This window comes from Chlorocebus sabaeus, chromosome X (assembly GCF_047675955.1).
Source record: "Chlorocebus sabaeus isolate Y175 chromosome X, mChlSab1.0.hap1, whole genome shotgun sequence".
Taxonomy (NCBI): Eukaryota; Metazoa; Chordata; class Mammalia; order Primates; family Cercopithecidae; genus Chlorocebus; species Chlorocebus sabaeus.
In genome coordinates, this window is record NC_132933.1 from 32807911 (window position 1) to 32826410 (window position 18500).

General features: G+C 48.0%; 3 protein-coding genes and 1 pseudogene across 5 annotated transcripts; all 4 read left to right on the top strand.

Moving 5' to 3' along the window:
- Positions 1-606: 606 nt before the first annotated feature.
- On the top strand, positions 607-3161 carry LOC140710750 (cancer/testis antigen family 47 member B1-like). The gene is made up of 2 exons (XM_073013166.1): positions 607-1856; positions 2740-3161. Exons 1-2 carry the CDS (start codon positions 1016-1018, stop codon positions 2862-2864), a joined length of 966 nt encoding a protein of 321 aa, XP_072869267.1. The 5' UTR covers positions 607-1015; the 3' UTR covers positions 2865-3161.
- A 2353-nt stretch (positions 3162-5514) lies between these two features.
- LOC140710751 (cancer/testis antigen family 47 member B1-like) lies at positions 5515-8096 on the top strand. Of its 2 annotated transcripts, XM_073013168.1 has the most exons (3): positions 5515-6640; positions 6680-6791; positions 7675-8096. In XM_073013168.1, the coding sequence occupies exons 1-3, from the start codon at positions 5975-5977 to the stop codon at positions 7797-7799; spliced, it is 903 nt and encodes a 300-aa protein (XP_072869269.1). In that variant the 5' UTR covers positions 5515-5974; the 3' UTR covers positions 7800-8096. The 2 variants fall into 2 exon arrangements, with proteins under 2 accessions (XP_072869269.1, XP_072869268.1); XM_073013167.1 differs by having other exon boundaries at positions 5515-6815.
- A 2347-nt stretch (positions 8097-10443) lies between these two features.
- Positions 10444-12777, top strand: LOC103247324 (cancer/testis antigen family 47 member B1-like). Of its 2 annotated transcripts, none has more exons than XM_073013169.1 (3): positions 10444-11596; positions 11663-11750; positions 12630-12777. In XM_073013169.1, the coding sequence occupies exons 1-3, from the start codon at positions 10904-10906 to the stop codon at positions 12752-12754; spliced, it is 906 nt and encodes a 301-aa protein (XP_072869270.1). In that variant the 5' UTR covers positions 10444-10903; the 3' UTR covers positions 12755-12777. The 2 variants fall into 2 exon arrangements, with proteins under 2 accessions (XP_072869270.1, XP_072869271.1); XM_073013170.1 differs by having other exon boundaries at positions 10444-11587; positions 11660-11750.
- A 4087-nt stretch (positions 12778-16864) lies between these two features.
- Positions 16865-18055, top strand: LOC103247365 (proliferation-associated protein 2G4 pseudogene; annotated as a pseudogene).
- The last annotated feature ends 445 nt before the right edge of the window (positions 18056-18500 follow it).

The following is an 18500-nucleotide window of genomic DNA, read 5'->3' on the forward strand; positions in this document are numbered from 1 at the left end:
CAACTCTGCACATTCTTTTCTAAGTAGCATTGACTACATTAAATCATTGAAATTCTACGTCTCTTCTTGGGAGGTTTTCACAACTGCTTAGGTCTGAACTAGGTAACATTTTTATGACACTATCTCTACTGGCATGAGCCATTACTAGGTGGAAATAAGTGGACTCTGTGAACATCTTGCAGTTCCCATACTCCAGGGTGCCTCCACATTGGACTACTATAGTGTTGCTAATCCTAAAATTAAAAGCGCAAGACTTGTGTGGACCAAAAGGGTAGTCCTGGACACTAAGGCCTCAAAGAAAAGGTAGAGTTCGGCCGTGGACAGTGGCTCAGGCCTGTAACCCCAGCACTTTGGGAGGCCAAGGCAGGTGGATCACAGGGTCATGAGATCGAGACCATCCTGGCCAATGTGGTGAAACGCTGTCTCTACTAAAACTAGAAAAACTAGTGGGGCGTGGTAGCCTGTGCCTGTAGTCCCAGCTACTGAGGAGGCTGAGGCAGGAGAATCACTGGAACCCAGGAGGCGGGGATTGCAGTGAGCCGAGATCGTGGCACTGCACTCCAGCCTGGGTGACCGAGCAAGACTCCGGTCCCAAAAAAAAAAAAAAAAACCCTGGATTCTGAGTTGTCCTAGAGCTAAAGCGCCTTGCTCATTCACTGGACACAGAACATGTCAATCTGAAGTTTTCAGCAAATGGGCTTAGAGCCCGCTGAGAGCCCCCTCATTGACGCTTCCGGTCCCGCCCCCTGTCGCCTGCCAACCGGAATCTTTCCCGGCTTGTCTAAGTCCTCTCAGGCCAGCCTTGGTGGGAGGCTCGTGGGATTCGCTCCTTGCCCTTCCTACCGTAGGGTGTCCTCTGAGACGGACTCTTATTCCCTCAATAAGGAGACAGACTCTTACTCCCTCAGCGGCCAAACCCTCACCTCCCCTCAGCCGTAGCCACCTCAGTGGCCACTGTCTTCACCGCGGTCACCTCAGCCTGCTCACCACCCCAGTTGAGGTACTGACTGGTGTCATGTCTGCCACAGGGGACCGACACCCGGCCGAAGGGGACCAGGAGGCCCCGGTAAGCCAGGAGGGAGCGCAGGCCGAGGCGGCCGGAGCTGGTAACCCGGAGGGCGGCGACTCCGGCCTCCACAGTAGCGACATGGTGCCTGCCGCTGAGGTGGTCGGAGTCGCAGGGCCCATGGAAGGCCTCAGGGAGGAGGAGGGTGAGCAGGCGGCAGGCCTGGCCACAGTCCCCGGGGGCGGGAGCGCCGAGGAGGACCCGAACATCGGGCCGGCGGCGGAGGAAGAGGAGGAGGAGGAGGAGGAGGAGGAGGAAGAAGAGAGGAACGTGGCGGGCAACCTCGACCTGGCGGAGGTCACCCGTCGCTACCCTGCGGCGGGCATTCGCTTTGTGTTCCTGGATCTGGTCCACTCCCTTCTCCGCCGCCTCTATCGCAACGACCACATCCTGATAGCGACCCGTCACCACAGCCGCCTGATGGTGGGGCCCCGCGCTGCTGCACCCAACCGCAGGGTCGAGCCCTCCCTGCTGCTGGTGCTCCAGAGGCTGGCCGCGGGGGCCGCAGCCCTGGAAGGCCAGGGCCTGGGCCTGATCCAGGAGGCCGCGTCGGTCCCAGAGCCTGCAGTGCCAGGCGACCTGGCCGAGATGGCCAGGGAGCCCACAGAGGAGGCCGCAGAGGAGCCGGTGGAGGAGGCCACAGAGGAGGAGGCTGCAGAGGAGGCCACAGAGGAGGAGGCTGCAGAGGAGGCCACAGAGGAGGAGGCCACAGAGGAGAAGCCCGCAGAGGAGGCCACAGAGGAACCGGCCACAGAGAAACCGGCCGCAGAGGAGGCCACGGCCCCTGAGGGTGAGGAACGGGCTAGCGGCAGCAGTGGGGAGGCGGGGACCCGTGTGTCCAAGGGCTCTGGGCAGGGCCGTGGTGCGGACACAGCTGGTGAAGCGGGTGGTGAAGGGGTAGTCGGGGCCTCGGGTGATGAAGCAGCAGTCGGGGCCCTCCTGAAACTTAAGGCCGAATGTTTCCCAATGAGTCGAAACCCAGTTCTCTAACGACCTCTATGGTTTTGAGAAAACTTGCCGCCCTCTACCAACCTGTATTTGATAGGAGATCTGAGATCATCGATGCCATTTGTGAGCCCGCAGATGAATGGCCGGGTAGATAGGGGTTCAGGAGGGAGCTCCGCAGGAAACAGAGGGGATACCGGCACGAAGAGAACAGGCAAATGGCAGGCATCCTTTTAGATTCATGGCTTTTCAAAGTACAAAGATTTGTAGAAAGATGATCCCTCAAATGATGAAGTGATACAGGAGCCCTTGGTAAAACTGACACATTCAGGGGGGTGAGGAACCAATGAGCTTCACCATAAAATTTGTCTTTTGAGGCAAACAAATATTTTCCCAACAAAGTTCTGACCAAAATACCGTAGAATGAGACCAGACCCGATGGTTCAGATCTCTTCTCCAAAAACGAGAAATAATCAGCAGCTTTGGGTGGGAGATTTACCAGAAGAAAGGGAGATAGTGTCCCTGTGGAAATGATCAAGCGGGAGCAACGCCAGGGCCATGGAACTGTTGTGAAAACCAGTAGGAAGGTGCCCAGCTGTTCCTTCCTTAGTTAACTCTATCCTGCTTCTCCTGAGGGGGGTGGGGTACGGGATGCCGCTGCTTGTTGTAAATTGGGCTGTATTTTCTGTGAATGTCTGGTCCCAAGTGTGTATTTTTCTTAACTTAAGAAGTCACTAAATCTCAGCCTGAAAAGTGGGATGAAGAGGCCCAAGATGCTGCAGGCGAGGAAGAGAAAGGACAAGGAAAAGAGAAGGATGCGGAAAACAAGGCGAAGAACTCCAAGGGGACCTAGATGCAGCAGAGGGGAAGCCGAGAAAATCCAGGTATCTGTGTATAGCTTTGAGAATCACTCGACTGTTCCTGGCATTTACCTGTTGCTGACAGTTTTACTTAACAACAAAAAAGATTCCCAGCAAATTAATTAAGAAAATGTTTAAAAGTAGTTTAAAAATTCAATTTAGCTTACGTAAAATATTACTAGAATATTCATGTATCTAGTAATATGAACTGCAGTGTGTTCTGAAATATACTTCATGGCTACTCATTTGTTCATGTTTGAGGTGTTTTGTCTTCTAGCTGCAAGACTACTGACAAGTGGTAAATGTATCAGACCTACTACCAAGACCAATATTTGTGTAGAAAACAGTTGCCAGGAACAGCCACTAACTTGGCTGGGCCACACGCATTAGTTGGGCTGTCATTACTTGACCACAGAAATGCAGGCTCCCATAGTAACTAGGAGACAACTCAATGCCTTTTACAAAGTGACTACTTACAACTAGCAAAAAGCTAAGAATTTCAAGTAGGAACACATTTAATGACTAATACCTAAATATTTACTTAGCTATATATTTTTGTATTTTATGTCACAGTCAGATGAAAAGAATGTGTGTTTATCACTGAATTGGTAAATAAGTCTTAAGGTATATCTGTCTTTGAGTATATTTAAATGGTTAACATTTTTCTTTCTTATTTATTTATTTATTTGCATTTTCACAGCCGTGTATTTCATAATAGCTTCTTTCCTGCATGGTAGATATGGAAACCAAGGGTCTGGGAGGGTAAGGGAGGTTCACTTATGGAACCAGCACAGGCTGTTGAAGCTTGAGAGATTTATTTAAGTCTCTGAATGGCCCCTCATGTAGAAAGAAAAGCAACAAGCTTTTGTAGTGCTAGGCACACAAGGTTGGTGTGACCCTTTGACTGAAACCTTCAGTTCCGCAAGCACCCTGATATCCAAGCTTGTGAGTTACAAAAGGAAAAGGTGGTTTTCTCTACTTGTTTAACACATAGCACACAAATCTTGCAGATATACACAGAGCTGGCCATTTTCTTCTATTTAGAAAGTCACTGGTGCTGGTTAATGTTGTGCTATTGTTTATTTTCTCTCATTTCATCCTGCAGTTGGGAAGAATCGAAAGAAGTCTCTGTTGTTCATTGTTTTTATTTTTTTTTTCAGATGCCTGTGGGAATTTTAACACACGTCATTGCAAAGTTGGTTACATCAAAAGTGATATCCAGTGACATCTAACTTTCATGCATGTATTTGACAGTGTTTGTTCAAGTTAAAAATAAAAGTTTGTTTTAAATGAATAAACTGAAACATGGGAAGATTTCTCAATAAATAATGCTAACTCAAATCTCTCCTTTACCTCTTTGTTTTGGCCCACCATACCTTCATTGAAAGGTATTACTTTCCACCATTTGGTAAGATTGTTTGAAATTCTTTTACTGCAGCCAAAAATCAAGTAAAATGTCAAGTTTAAAACAATTTTTGGAAAGAGAGAGATGGGGCTCATCTTTAGATCTGTGTGTTGTGGCCACTGAGCACTTGTAATATGGCTAGCCTGATTTAATACATGCTGTAAGTGTGAAAAAATTATTGCATATCTTACTATTATTATTATTATTATTATTATTATTATTATTATTATTTTTGAGACTGAGTCTCGCTCTGTCACACAGGCTGGAGTGCTGTGGCACCATCTCGGCTCACTGCAACCTCCACCTCCCGGGTTCCAGCAATTCTGCTGCCTCAGCCTCCTGAGTAGCTGGGACGACAGGCGTGCACCACCACACCCAGCTAATTTTTTGTGTTTTTAGTAGAGACAGGGTTTTACCATGTTGGTCAGGCTGGTCTCAAACTACTGACCTCAGGTGATCTGCCTGCCTCGGGCTCCCAAAGTGCTGGAATACAGGCATGAGCCACCGCGCCCAGGCCCTTTTAGTGTTCTTTCTGCTTAGCTCTTATGAGATAAGTCCTTTTAAAACAGTATCTATTTTTTTTCTTTATTTGGAGGTTTGAAGTGAATTTGGCTGGATTCATTAAACACCTTCCAGTGTCTGTCATTTACCACATCAGCACTCAGTGATGACTGCATCCATTTCAACTCTGCACATTCTTTTCTAAGTAGCATTGACTACATTAAATCATTGAAATTCTACGTCTCTTCTTGGGAGGTTTTCACAACTGCTTAGGTCTGAACTAGGTAACATTTTTATGACACTATCTCTACTGGCATGAGCCATTACTAGGTGGAAATAAGTGGACTCTGTGAACATCTTGCAGTTCCCATACTCCAGGGTGCCTCCACATTGGACTACTATAGTGTTGCTAATCCTAAAATTAAAAGCGCAAGACTTGTGTGGACCAAAAGGGTAGTCCTGGACACTAAGGCCTCAAAGAAAAGGTAGAGTTCGGCCGTGGACAGTGGCTCAGGCCTGTAACCCCAGCACTTTGGGAGGCCAAGGCAGGTGGATCACAGGGTCATGAGATCGAGACCATCCTGGCCAATGTGGTGAAACGCTGTCTCTACTAAAACTAGAAAAACTAGTGGGGCGTGGTAGCCTGTGCCTGTAGTCCCAGCTACTGAGGAGGCTGAGGCAGGAGAATCACTGGAACCCAGGAGGCGGGGATTGCAGTGAGCCGAGATCGTGGCACTGCACTCCAGCCTGGGTGACCGAGTAAGACTCCGGTCCCAAAAAAAAAAAAAAAAACCCTGGATTCTGAGTTGTCCTAGAGCTAAAGCGCCTTGCTCATTCACTGGACACAGAACATGTCAATCTGAAGTTTTCAGCAAATGGGCTTAGAGCCCGCTGAGAGCCCCCTCATTGACGCTTCCGGTCCCGCCCCCTGTCGCCTGCCAACCGGAATCTTTCCCGGCTTGTCTAAGTCCTCTCAGGCCAGCCTTGGTGGGAGGCTCGTGGGATTCGCTCCTTGCCCTTCCTACCGTAGGGTGTCCTCTGAGACGGACTCTTATTCCCTCAATAAGGAGACAGACTCTTACTCCCTCAGCGGCCAAACCCTCACCTCCCCTCAGCCGTAGCCACCTCAGTGGCCACTGTCTTCACCGCGGTCACCTCAGCCTGCTCACCACCCCAGTTGAGGTACTGACTGGTGTCATGTCTGCCACAGGGGACCGACACCCGGCCGAAGGGGACCAGGAGGCCCCGGTAAGCCAGGAGGGAGCGCAGGCCGAGGCGGCCGGAGCTGGTAACCCGGAGGGCGGTGACTCCGGCCTCCACAGTAGCGACATGGTGCCTGCGGCTGAGGTGGTCGGAGTCGCAGGGCCCATGGAAGGCCTCAGGGAGGAGGAGGGTGAGCAGGCGGCAGGCCTGGCCACAGTCCCCGGGGGCGGGAGCGCCGAGGAGGACCCGAACATCGGGCCGGCGGCGGAGGAAGAGGAGGAGGAGGAGGAGGAGGAGGAGGAGGAAGAAGAGAGGAACGTGGCGGGCAACCTCGACCTGGCGGAGGTCACCCGTCGCTACCCTGCGGCGGGCATTCGCTTTGTGTTCCTGGATCTGGTCCACTCCCTTCTCCGCCGCCTCTATCGCAACGACCACATCCTGATAGCGACCCGTCACCACAGCCGCCTGATGGTGGGGCCCCGCGCTGCTGCACCCAACCGCAGGGTCGAGCCCTCCCTGCTGCTGGTGCTCCAGAGGCTGGCCGCGGGGGCCGCAGCCCTGGAAGGCCAGGGCCTGGGCCTGATCCAGGAGGCCGCGTCGGTCCCAGAGCCTGCAGTGCCAGGCGACCTGGCCGAGATGGCCAGGGAGCCCACAGAGGAGGCCGCAGAGGCGCCGGTGGAGGAGGCCACAGAGGAGGAGGCTGCAGAGGAGGCCACAGAGGAGGAGGCCACAGAGGAGAAGCCCGCAGAGGAGGCCACAGAGGAACCGGCCACAGAGAAACCGGCCGCAGAGGAGGCCACGGCCCCTGAGGGTGAGGAACGGGCTAGCGGCAGCAGTGGGGAGGCGGGGACCCGTGTGTCCAAGGGCTCTGGGCAGGGCCGTGGTGCGGACACAGCTGGTGAAGCGGGTGGTGAAGGGGTAGTCGGGGCCTCGGGTGATGAAGCAGCAGTCGGGGCCCTCCTGAAACTTAAGGCCGAATGTTTCCCAATGAGTCGAAACCCAGTTCTCTAACGACCTCTATGGTTTTGAGAAAACTTGCCGCCCTCTACCAACCTGTATTTGATAGGAGATCTGAGATCATCGATGCCATTTGTGAGCCCGCAGATGAATGGCCGGGTAGATAGGGGTTCAGGAGGGAGCTCCGCAGGAAACAGAGGGGATACCGGCACGAAGAGAACAGGCAAATGGCAGGCATCCTTTTAGATTCATGGCTTTTCAAAGTACAAAGATTTGTAGAAAGATGATCCCTCAAATGATGAAGTGATACAGGAGCCCTTGGTAAAACTGACACATTCAGGGGGGTGAGGAACCAATGAGCTTCACCATAAAATTTGTCTTTTGAGGCAAACAAATATTTTCCCAACAAAGTTCTGACCAAAATACCGTAGAATGAGACCAGACCCGATGGTTCAGATCTCTTCTCCAAAAACGAGAAATAATCAGCAGCTTTGGGTGGGAGATTTACCAGAAGAAAGGGAGATAGTGTCCCTGTGGAAATGATCAAGCGGGAGCAACGCCAGGGCCATGGAACTGTTGTGAAAACCAGTAGGAAGGTGCCCAGCTGTTCCTTCCTTAGTTAACTCTATCCTGCTTCTCCTGAGGGGGGTGGGGTACGGGATGCCGCTGCTTGTTGTAAATTGGGCTGTATTTTCTGTGAATGTCTGGTCCCAAGTGTGTATTTTTCTTAACTTAAGAAGTCACTAAATCTCAGCCTGAAAAGTGGGATGAAGAGGCCCAAGATGCTGCAGGCGAGGAAGAGAAAGGACAAGGAAAAGAGAAGGATGCGGAAAACAAGGCGAAGAACTCCAAGGGGACCTAGATGCAGCAGAGGGGAAGCCGAGAAAATCCAGGTATCTGTGTATAGCTTTGAGAATCACTCGACTGTTCCTGGCATTTACCTGTTGCTGACAGTTTTACTTAACAACAAAAAAGATTCCCAGCAAATTAATTAAGAAAATGTTTAAAAGTAGTTTAAAAATTCAATTTAGCTTACGTAAAATATTACTAGAATATTCATGTATCTAGTAATATGAACTGCAGTGTGTTCTGAAATATACTTCATGGCTACTCATTTGTTCATGTTTGAGGTGTTTTGTCTTCTAGCTGCAAGACTACTGACAAGTGGTAAATGTATCAGACCTACTACCAAGACCAATATTTGTGTAGAAAACAGTTGCCAGGAACAGCCACTAACTTGGCTGGGCCACACGCATTAGTTGGGCTGTCATTACTTGACCACAGAAATGCAGGCTCCCATAGTAACTAGGAGACAACTCAATGCCTTTTACAAAGTGACTACTTACAACTAGCAAAAAGCTAAGAATTTCAAGTAGGAACACATTTAATGACTAATACCTAAATATTTACTTAGCTATATATTTTTGTATTTTATGTCACAGTCAGATGAAAAGAATGTGTGTTTATCACTGAATTGGTAAATAAGTCTTAAGGTATATCTGTCTTTGAGTATATTTAAATGGTTAACATTTTTCTTTCTTATTTATTTATTTATTTGCATTTTCACAGCCGTGTATTTCATAATAGCTTCTTTCCTGCATGGTAGATATGGAAACCAAGGGTCTGGGAGGGTAAGGGAGGTTCACTTATGGAACCAGCACAGGCTGTTGAAGCTTGAGAGATTTATTTAAGTCTCTGAATGGCCCCTCATGTAGAAAGAAAAGCAACAAGCTTTTGTAGTGCTAGGCACACAAGGTTGGTGTGACCCTTTGACTGAAACCTTCAGTTCCGCAAGCACCCTGATATCCAAGCTTGTGAGTTACAAAAGGAAAAGGTGGTTTTCTCTACTTGTTTAACACATAGCACACAAATCTTGCAGATATACACAGAGCTGGCCATTTTCTTCTATTTAGAAAGTCACTGGTGCTGGTTAATGTTGTGCTATTGTTTATTTTCTCTCATTTCATCCTGCAGTTGGGAAGAATCGAAAGAAGTCTCTGTTGTTCATTGTTTTTATTTTTTTTTTCAGATGCCTGTGGGAATTTTAACACACGTCATTGCAAAGTTGGTTACATCAAAAGTGATATCCAGTGACATCTAACTTTCATGCATGTATTTGACAGTGTTTGTTCAAGTTAAAAATAAAAGTTTGTTTTAAATGAATAAACTGAAACATGGGAAGATTTCTCAATAAATAATGCTAACTCAAATCTCTCCTTTACCTCTTTGTTTTGGCCCACCATACCTTCATTGAAAGGTATTACTTTCCACCATTTGGTAAGATTGTTTGAAATTCTTTTACTGCAGCCAAAAATCAAGTAAAATGTCAAGTTTAAAACAATTTTTGGAAAGAGAGAGATGGGGCTCATCTTTAGATCTGTGTGTTGTGGCCACTGAGCACTTGTAATATGGCTAGCCTGATTTAATACATGCTGTAAGTGTGAAAAAATTATTGCATATCTTACTATTATTATTATTATTATTATTATTATTATTATTTTTGAGACTGAGTCTCGCTCTGTCACACAGGCTGGAGTGCTGTGGCACCATCTCGGCTCACTGCAACCTCCACCTCCCGGGTTCCAGCAATTCTGCTGCCTCAGCCTCCTGAGTAGCTGGGACGACAGGCGTGCACCACCACACCCAGCTAATTTTTTGTGTTTTTAGTAGAGACAGGGTTTTACCATGTTGGTCAGGCTGGTCTCAAACTACTGACCTCAGGTGATCTGCCTGCCTCGGGCTCCCAAAGTGCTGGAATACAGGCATGAGCCACCGCGCCCAGGCCCTTTTAGTGTTCTTTCTGCTTAGCTCTTATGAGATAAGTCCTTTTAAAACAGTATCTATTTTTTTTCTTTATTTGGAGGTTTGAAGTGAATTTGGCTGGATTCATTAAACACCTTCCAGTGTCTGTCATTTACCACATCAGCACTCAGTGATGACTGCATCCATTTCAACTCTGCACATTCTTTTCTAAGTAGCATTGACTACATTAAATCATTGAAATTCTACGTCTCTTCTTGGGAGGTTTTCACAACTGCTTAGGTCTGAACTAGGTAACATTTTTATGACACTATCTCTACTGGCATGAGCCATTACTAGGTGGAAATAAGTGGACTCTGTGAACATCTTGCAGTTCCCATACTCCAGGGTGCCTCCACATTGGACTACTATAGTGTTGCTAATCCTAAAATTAAAAGCGCAAGACTTGTGTGGACCAAAAGGGTAGTCCTGGACACTAAGGCCTCAAAGAAAAGGTAGAGTTCGGCCGTGGACAGTGGCTCAGGCCTGTAACCCCAGCACTTTGGGAGGCCAAGGCAGGTGGATCACAGGGTCATGAGATCGAGACCATCCTGGCCAATGTGGTGAAACGCTGTCTCTACTAAAACTAGAAAAACTAGTGGGGCGTGGTAGCCTGTGCCTGTAGTCCCAGCTACTGAGGAGGCTGAGGCAGGAGAATCACTGGAACCCAGGAGGCGGGGATTGCAGTGAGCCGAGATCGTGGCACTGCACTCCAGCCTGGGTGACCGAGTAAGACTCCGGTCCCAAAAAAAAAAAAAAAAACCCTGGATTCTGAGTTGTCCTAGAGCTAAAGCGCCTTGCTCATTCACTGGACACAGAACATGTCAATCTGAAGTTTTCAGCAAATGGGCTTAGAGCCCGCTGAGAGCCCCCTCATTGACGCTTCCGGTCCCGCCCCCTGTCGCCTGCCAACCGGAATCTTTCCCGGCTTGTCTAAGTCCTCTCAGGCCAGCCTTGGTGGGAGGCTCGTGGGATTCGCTCCTTGCCCTTCCTACCGTAGGGTGTCCTCTGAGACGGACTCTTATTCCCTCAATAAGGAGACAGACTCTTACTCCCTCAGCGGCCAAACCCTCACCTCCCCTCAGCCGTAGCCACCTCAGTGGCCACTGTCTTCACCGCGGTCACCTCAGCCTGCTCACCACCCCAGTTGAGGTACTGACTGGTGTCATGTCTGCCACAGGGGACCGACACCCGGCCGAAGGGGACCAGGAGGCCCCGGTAAGCCAGGAGGGAGCGCAGGCCGAGGCGGCCGGAGCTGGTAACCCGGGGGGCGGCGACTCCGGCCTCCACAGTAGCGACATGGTGCCTGCGGCTGAGGTGGTCGGAGTCGCAGGGCCCATGGAAGGCCTCAGGGAGGAGGAGGGTGAGCAGGCGGCAGGCCTGGCCACAGTCCCCGGGGGCGGGAGCGCCGAGGAGGACCCGAACATCGGGCCGGCGGCGGAGGAAGAGGAGGAGGAGGAGGAGGAGGAGGAGGAGGAGGAAGAAGAGAGGAACGTGGCGGGCAACCTCGACCTGGCGGAGGTCACCCGTCGCTACCCTGCGGCGGGCATTCGCTTTGTGTTCCTGGATCTGGTCCACTCCCTTCTCCGCCGCCTCTATCGCAACGACCACATCCTGATAGCGACCCGTCACCACAGCCGCCTGATGGTGGGGCCCCGCGCTGCTGCACCCAACCGCAGGGTCGAGCCCTCCCTGCTGCTGGTGCTCCAGAGGCTGGCCGCGGGGGCCGCAGCCCTGGAAGGCCAGGGCCTGGGCCTGATCCAGGAGGCCGCGTTGGTCCCAGAGCCTGCAGTGCCAGGCGACCTGGCCGAGATGGCCAGGGAGCCCACAGAGGAGGCCGCAGAGGAGCCGGTGGAGGAGGCCACAGAGGAGGAGGCTGCAGAGGAGGCCACAGAGGACGAGGCTGCAGAGGAGGCCACAGAGGAGGAGGCCACAGAGGAGAAGCCCGCAGAGGAGGCCACAGAGGAACCAGCCACAGAGAAACCGCCCGCAGAGGAGGCCACGGCCCCTGAGGGTGAGGAACGGGCTAGTGGCAGCAGTGGGGAGGCGGGGACCCGTGTGTCCAAGGGCTCTGGGCAGGGCCGTGGTGCGGACACAGCTGGTGAAGCGGGTGGTGAAGGGGTAGTCGGGGCCTCGGGTGATGAAGCAGCAGTCGGGGCCCTCCTGAAACTTAAGGCCGAATGTTTCCCAATGAGTCGAAACCCAGTTCTCTAACGACCTCTATGGTTTTGAGAAAACTTGCCGCCCTCTACCAACCTGTATTTGATAGGAGATCTGAGATCATCGATGCCATTTGTGAGCCCGCAGATGAATGGCCGGGTAGATAGGGGTTCAGGAGGGAGCTCCGCAGGAAACAGAGGGGTACCGGCACGAAGAGAACAGGCAAATGGCAGGCATCCTTTCAGATTCATGGCTTTTCAAAGTACAAAGATTTGTAGAAAGATGATCCCTCAAATGATGAAGTGATACAGGAGCCCTTGGTAAAACTGACACATTCAGGGGGGTGAGGAACCAATGAGCTTCACCATAAAATTTGTCTTTTGAGGCAAACAAATATTTTCCCAACGAAGTTCTGACCAAAATACCGTAGAATGAGACCAGACCCGATGATTCAGATCTCTTCTCCAAAAACGAGAAATAATCAGCAGCTTTGGGTGGGAGATTTACCAGAAGAAAGGGAGATAGTGTCCCTGTGGAAATGATCAAGCGGGAGCAACGCCAGGGCCATGGAACTGTTGTGAAAACCAGTAGGAAGGTGCCCAGCTGTTCCTTCCTTAGTTAACTCTATCCTGCTTCTCCTGAAGGGGGGATATGGGATGCCGCTGCTAGTTGTAAATTGGGCTGTATTTTCTGTGAATGTCTGGTCCCAAGTGTGTATTTTTCTTAACTTAAGAAGTCACTAAATCTCAGCCTGATAAGTGGGATGAAGAGGCCCAAGATGCTGCAGGCGAGGAAGAGAAAGGACAAGGAAAAGAGAAGGATGCGGAAAACAAGGCGAAGAACTCCAAGGGGACCTAGATGCAGCAGAGGGGAAGCCGAGAAAATCCAGGTTATCTGTGTATAGCTTTGAGAATCACTCGACTGTTCCTGGCATTTACCTGTTGCTGACAGTTTTATTTAACAACAAAAAAGAATCCCAGCAAATTAATTAAGAAAATGTTTAAAAGTAGTTTAAAAATTCAATTTAGCTTACGTAAAATATTACTAGAATATTCATGTATCTAGTAATATGAACTGCAGTGTGTTCTGAAATATACTTCATGGCTACTCATTTGTTCATGTTTGAGGTGTTTTGTCTTCTAGCTGCAAGACTACTAACAAGTGGTAAATGTATCAGACCTACTACCAAGACCAATATTTGTGTAGAAAACAGTTGCCAGGAACAGTCACTAACTTGACTGGGCCACACGCATTAGTTGGGCTGTCATTACTTGACCACAGAAATGCAGGCTCCCATAGTAACTAGGAGACAACTCAATGCCTTTTACAAAGTGACTACTTACAACTAGCAAAAAGCTAAGAATTTCAAGTAGGAACACATTTAATGACTAATACCTAAGTATTTACTTAGCTATATATTTTTGTATTTTATGTCACAGTCAGATGAAAAGAATGTGTGTTTATCACTGAATTGGTAATTAAGTCTTAAGGTATATCTGTCTTTGAGTATATTTAAATGGTTAACATTTTTCTTTCTTATTTATTTATTTATTTGCATTTTCACAGCCGTGTATTTCTTAATAGCTTCTTTCCTGCATGGTAGATAGGAAACCAAGGGTCTGGGAGGGTAAGGGAGGTTCATTTATGAAACCAGCACAGGCTGTTGAAGCTTGAGAGATTTATTTAAATCTCTGAATGGCCCCTCATGTAGATAGAAAAGCAACAAGCTTTTGTAGTGCTAGGCACACAAGGTTGGTGTGACCCTTTGACTGAAACCTTCAGTTCCGCAAGCACCTTGATATCCAAGCTTGTGAGTTACAAAAGGAAAAGGTGGTTTTCTCTACTTGTTTAACATATAGCACACAAATCTTGCAGATATACACAGAGCTGGCCATTTTCTTCTATTTAGAAAGTCACTGGTGCTGGTTAATGTTGTGCTATTGTTTATTTTCTCTCATTTCATCCTGCAGTTGGGAAGAATCAAAAGAAGTCTCTGTTGTTCATTGTTTTTATTTTTTTTTTCAGATGCCTGTGGGACTTTTAACACACGTCATTGCAAAGTTGGTTACATCAAAAGTGATATCCAGTGACATCTAACTTTCATGCATGTATTTGACAGTGTTTGTTCAAGTTAAAAATAAAAGTTTGTTTCAAATGAATAAACTGAAACATGGGAAGATTTCTCAATAAATAATGCTAACTCAAATCTCTCCTTTACCTCTTTGTTTTGGCCCACCATACCTTCATTGAAAGGTATTACTTTCCACCATTTGGTAAGATTGTTTGAAATTCTTTTACTGCAGCCAAAAATCAAGTAAAATGTCAAGTTTAAAACAATTTTTGGAAAGAGAGAGATGGGGCACATCTTTAGATCAGTGTGTTGTGGCTACTGAGCACTTTTAATGTGGCTAGTCTGATTTAATATGTATTGTAAGTGTTAAATAATATTGCATATTTTACTTTTTTTTTTTTTTTCCGAGACTGTGTGTCACTGTGTTACCCAGGCTGGAGTGCTGTGGCACGGTCTCAGCTCACTGCAACCTCCGCCTCCCGGTTTCCAGGAATTCTGCCTCACTCTCCTGAGTATGTGGGACTACAGGCGCCTGCCCCCACACCCAGCTAATTTTTTGTATTTTTAGTAGAGACAGGGTTTCGCCGTGTTAGCCAGGATGGTCTCGATCTCCTGATCTTGTGATCTGCCCATCTCAGCCTCCCAAAGTGCTGGGATATCAGGTGTGAGCCACCACGCCCAGCCTTACTAATGTTTTTTATACTGATTACACATTGAAATAATACTTGAATTAAAATATTAAAGTTTTTGTTGGTTTCTTTTTTTTTTAGTGAGGTTACTAGAACATTTAGAATTACCCATGTAGATCACATTATATGTCTGTTGGACAATACTGCTGTAGAGCATGGTTCTGAAGGAAACTTCATGAATGGCTCAGGTTGCCTGGAAGCCACATGTTATCACTGAGCTTGGGCCCAGCCTTTGATCTGAAGCAGTGGTTCTCAAAGTTTGGTCCCCAAACAGCATCATCAGCATTACCTGGGAATTCTCAGACTATACCCAGGAACTACAGAATCGGAACTCTGGTGGTAGGGGCAGCAATCTGTGTTTTAACACGACCCCTAAGAGCTTTTGATGAACATTAAGGTTTGAGAACCACTGGTTTCAAGCAACAGAGGAAGAAGCTGAGCTTCACCTCCTGTCACACCAGCCTTAATTCACTAGCTTGGGTTTGTTTCAGGTAAACTGAAAGGGACAGCAAGGGCTGGGCTGGGGAGGAGAGTAAAACTCACAGGGGCTGAGGCCTAGAGGGGAAAAATGCATAAAGGAAAAAGTCGGGCCCAAAAGGATGCAAACATGACACCATGTATATGACTTCTAGGAAAACATACAAATGACCACCATAAATTGATTGTGCGTAAGTATATAGAGACTAAAAGGTGTGCATGTAAGAGATGCATACAAATGTAGCATACAGAATACAGAGAGGTGTGCATTCAAAAGACAAGCATATTTGTGACTGGACGCAGTGGCTTACCCCTGTAATCCCAGCACTCTGGGAGTCCAAGGCGGGCAGATCATCTGAGGTCAGGAGCTTGAGACAAGCCTGGCCAACATGGTGAAACCCCGTCTCTACTAAAAATACAAAAATTAGCCAGGCGTGGTGGTGCACACCTATAATCCCAGCTGCTCAGGAGGCTGAGGCAGGAGAATCGCTTGAACCTGGGAGGCGGAGGCAGCAGTGAGCCAAGATCGCACCACTGCACTCCAGCCTGGGCAACAAGAGCAAAACTGCATCTCATAAAAACAAAAACAAAAGAAGAACATTTGAGATGATGGTTACCTCTCAGGGAAAGAAAGGGAGGGGCATTCTAGTAGAGAAGGCTCCACAGCAGACATCAACTGTATTTGTAATGTTATATTTCTTAAGCTGAATAGTAGACACATGGATGTTTATAGTAATGTTTTCTACAATTTTATGTAGGTCTGAAATATTTCTAAAGCGGGAGGGGGAAGCATAGCAGTTCTTCCCACACCACTGGGCAGGACTTAGTCTGAGAATTCTAGAACCCAACCTGGCCTTTGAGGTCATTATGAAGGTACATTTGTCATAGAAGGAGATAAACCATTAAATAAAACATGCTGTATTTGTTGAGCTAAACATTTCAAATATTTAGGCATATGGTATGTGGATCCCAAGTTGAACTCTTGTTCTAAACCCCGAAAATGTTACAGGTGAGCCAGGCTCAATATCTGGCCTGTAACCCCTTTTCCTTCCTCCCTCCATGCCACTTTGTTACCTGAGCATAGTGGGGCCCCTTGCTTCTGAAAAGCGCTTGTTCCAGTAGCCCATCTTCCTATGGGACTTGGACTTCGTCCCTGACCCAGGCTAGAGTGCAACCACCAACCACCTTGTCTCTTCTGCTCGCCCCCAACCACACCCCTCTCTTTGCTCTCTAGGTGTTCAGATGCAAAACCTCTGCAATGGCCCTTCTCCCACATACCAAATATCAATGCACACCTGAAAGCCATCACTTTGGTCAGGCACACCTGCGTGGACGCCCTTTATTCGCAGCCCCACCTCTTAAGAACAGTTTATTTCTCTGACAACCTTCAGCTCTGAGTTGTCTCTCCTATTTGATTTCCTTCCCCGTTACAGACAGGGAAGGACTACAGAACAGGTTCCATTGTATTTGTCATGTAGGGAAGATCAAGGAAGCTACAAAGGAGCTGAAAACTTGTCAGAATGAGCCTCTGGGTATTTAAAAATGAAATAAGAAAACCTCTTCATTTAAAAACAGAGCTTTGCTCTCGCCTGCCTACCCTCTCCCTTTCTTGCTCACGATTTTGCTCGCCCTCTCCTCGAGGATCAAGGGGGCTCTGACCACAGCCTGTGGCTGGGAAGGGAAACAGGCGGTGGCACAGGGAAAACGAGGCTGCAGTGATGGTGTAGGAAGATGTCCGGCAAGGACAAGCAGCAGGAGCAAACTATCACCAAGGACCTGGTCGTGACCAAGTATAAGATGGGGGAACGACATAGCCAACCAGGTACTTCAGTCCTTGGTAGAAGCATCTAGCTCAGGCGTATCGGTACTGAGCCTGTGTGAGAAAGATGATGCCATGATTATGGAAGAAATAGGGAAAATCTTCAAGAAAAAAATAGAAATGAAAAAAGGTATTGCTTTTCCCACCAGCATTTCAGTAAATAACTGTGTATGTCACTTCTCCCCTTTGAAGAGCAACCAGGATTATATTCTCAAGGAAGGTGACTTGGTAAAAATTGACCTCGGGGTCCATGTGGATGGCTTCATCGCTAATGTAGTTCATAGTTTTGTAGTTGACGTAGCTCAGGGACCCAAGTAACAGGGAGGAAAGCAGATGTTATTAAGGCAATTCACTTTTGTGATGAAGCTGTCCTATGCCTGGTCAAACCTGGAAACCAGAACACACAAGTGACAGAAACCCTGAACAAAGCTGCCCACTCACTTAACTGCATGCCAATAGAAGGCATGCTGTCACATCAGTTGAAGGAGCATGTCGTCGATGGAGAAAAAACCATTATCCAGAATCCCACAGACCAGCAGAAGAAGGACCATGAAAAAGCAGAATTGGCGGTACATGAAGTATATGCTGTGGATGTTCTCATCAGCTCAGAAGAGGGCAAGGCCAAGGATGCAGGACAGAGAACCACTATTTACAAATGAGACCCCTCTAAACAGCACGGACTGAAAATGAAAACTTCACGCGCCTTCTTCAGTGAGGTGGAAAGGCGTTTTGATGCTATGCCATTTACTTTAAGAACAATTGAAGATGAGAAGAAGGCTCGGATGGGTGTGGCAGAGTGCACCAAGCATGAACTGCTGCAACTATTTAATGTTCTCTATAAGAAGGAAGGCGAATTTCTTGCCCAGTTTAAATGTACAGTTCTGTTCATGCCCATTGGCCTTATGCAGATAACCAGTGGTCCCTTTGAGCCTGACCTCTACAAGTCTGAGATGGAGGTCCAGGATGCAGAGCTAAAGGCTCTCCTCCAGAGTTCTGCAAGTCAAAAAACCCAGAAAAAGAAAAAGAAAAAAAAAAAGGCCTACAAGACTGCAGAGAAAGCCACCAGTGGGGAAACATTAGAAGAAAATGAAGCTGGGGACTAGGTGGGTCCCATCTCCCCAGCTTGTTGCTCCTACCTCATCCCCTTCCCACCACACCCCAGGCTCTGTGAAGTATAGTTCTTCTTCTCCACCTAGGACCACCAGCAGAGCAGGGGTCTCCCTGCCCCCATCCCAGTTCCCCAACCCACTCCCTTCCAACAACCAGCTCCAACTGAATGGTCTTGGGAGGCATGGCTTCCCAACCACAGAAGACTAAATGAAAAAAAAAGAAATAGAATAATAAAATCAGGAGTCAAAAAAATAAAATAAAAACAGAGGGGCTTTGTTGTTAACTGTGGAAAAGAAATTCTTAATGGAGATTTATAAGACTGATAATTACCTAATAGAGATCCACTGTGAGAAAAGGGAGGAAGGAGTGAAATAGCTATGAGGATTACCTGGATAAGGGGCATCTACCTACATGAACTGTTTGCTTTGGGAATGCAAA

Bases quoted from the DNA above. Each gene is read 5' to 3' on its own strand.
- LOC103247324 (XM_073013169.1), top strand. From the start codon at position 10,904: ATGTCTGCCACAGGGGACCGACACCCGGCCGAAGGGGACCAGGAGGCC. The intron at 11,597-11,662 runs GCCACAGAGGAG...GCCACAGAGGAG, and splicing joins CAGAGGAGCCGGTGGAGGAG to GAGGCCACAGAGGAGAAGCC. The intron at 11,751-12,629 runs GTGAGGAACGGG...TCTTAACTTAAG, and splicing joins GGAGGCCACGGCCCCTGAGG to AAGTCACTAAATCTCAGCCT.
- LOC140710750 (XM_073013166.1), top strand. From the start codon at position 1,016: ATGTCTGCCACAGGGGACCGACACCCGGCCGAAGGGGACCAGGAGGCC. The intron at 1,857-2,739 runs GTGAGGAACGGG...TCTTAACTTAAG, and splicing joins GGAGGCCACGGCCCCTGAGG to AAGTCACTAAATCTCAGCCT.
- LOC140710751 (XM_073013167.1), top strand. From the start codon at position 5,975: ATGTCTGCCACAGGGGACCGACACCCGGCCGAAGGGGACCAGGAGGCC. The intron at 6,816-7,674 runs GTGGGGAGGCGG...TCTTAACTTAAG, and splicing joins GGAACGGGCTAGCGGCAGCA to AAGTCACTAAATCTCAGCCT.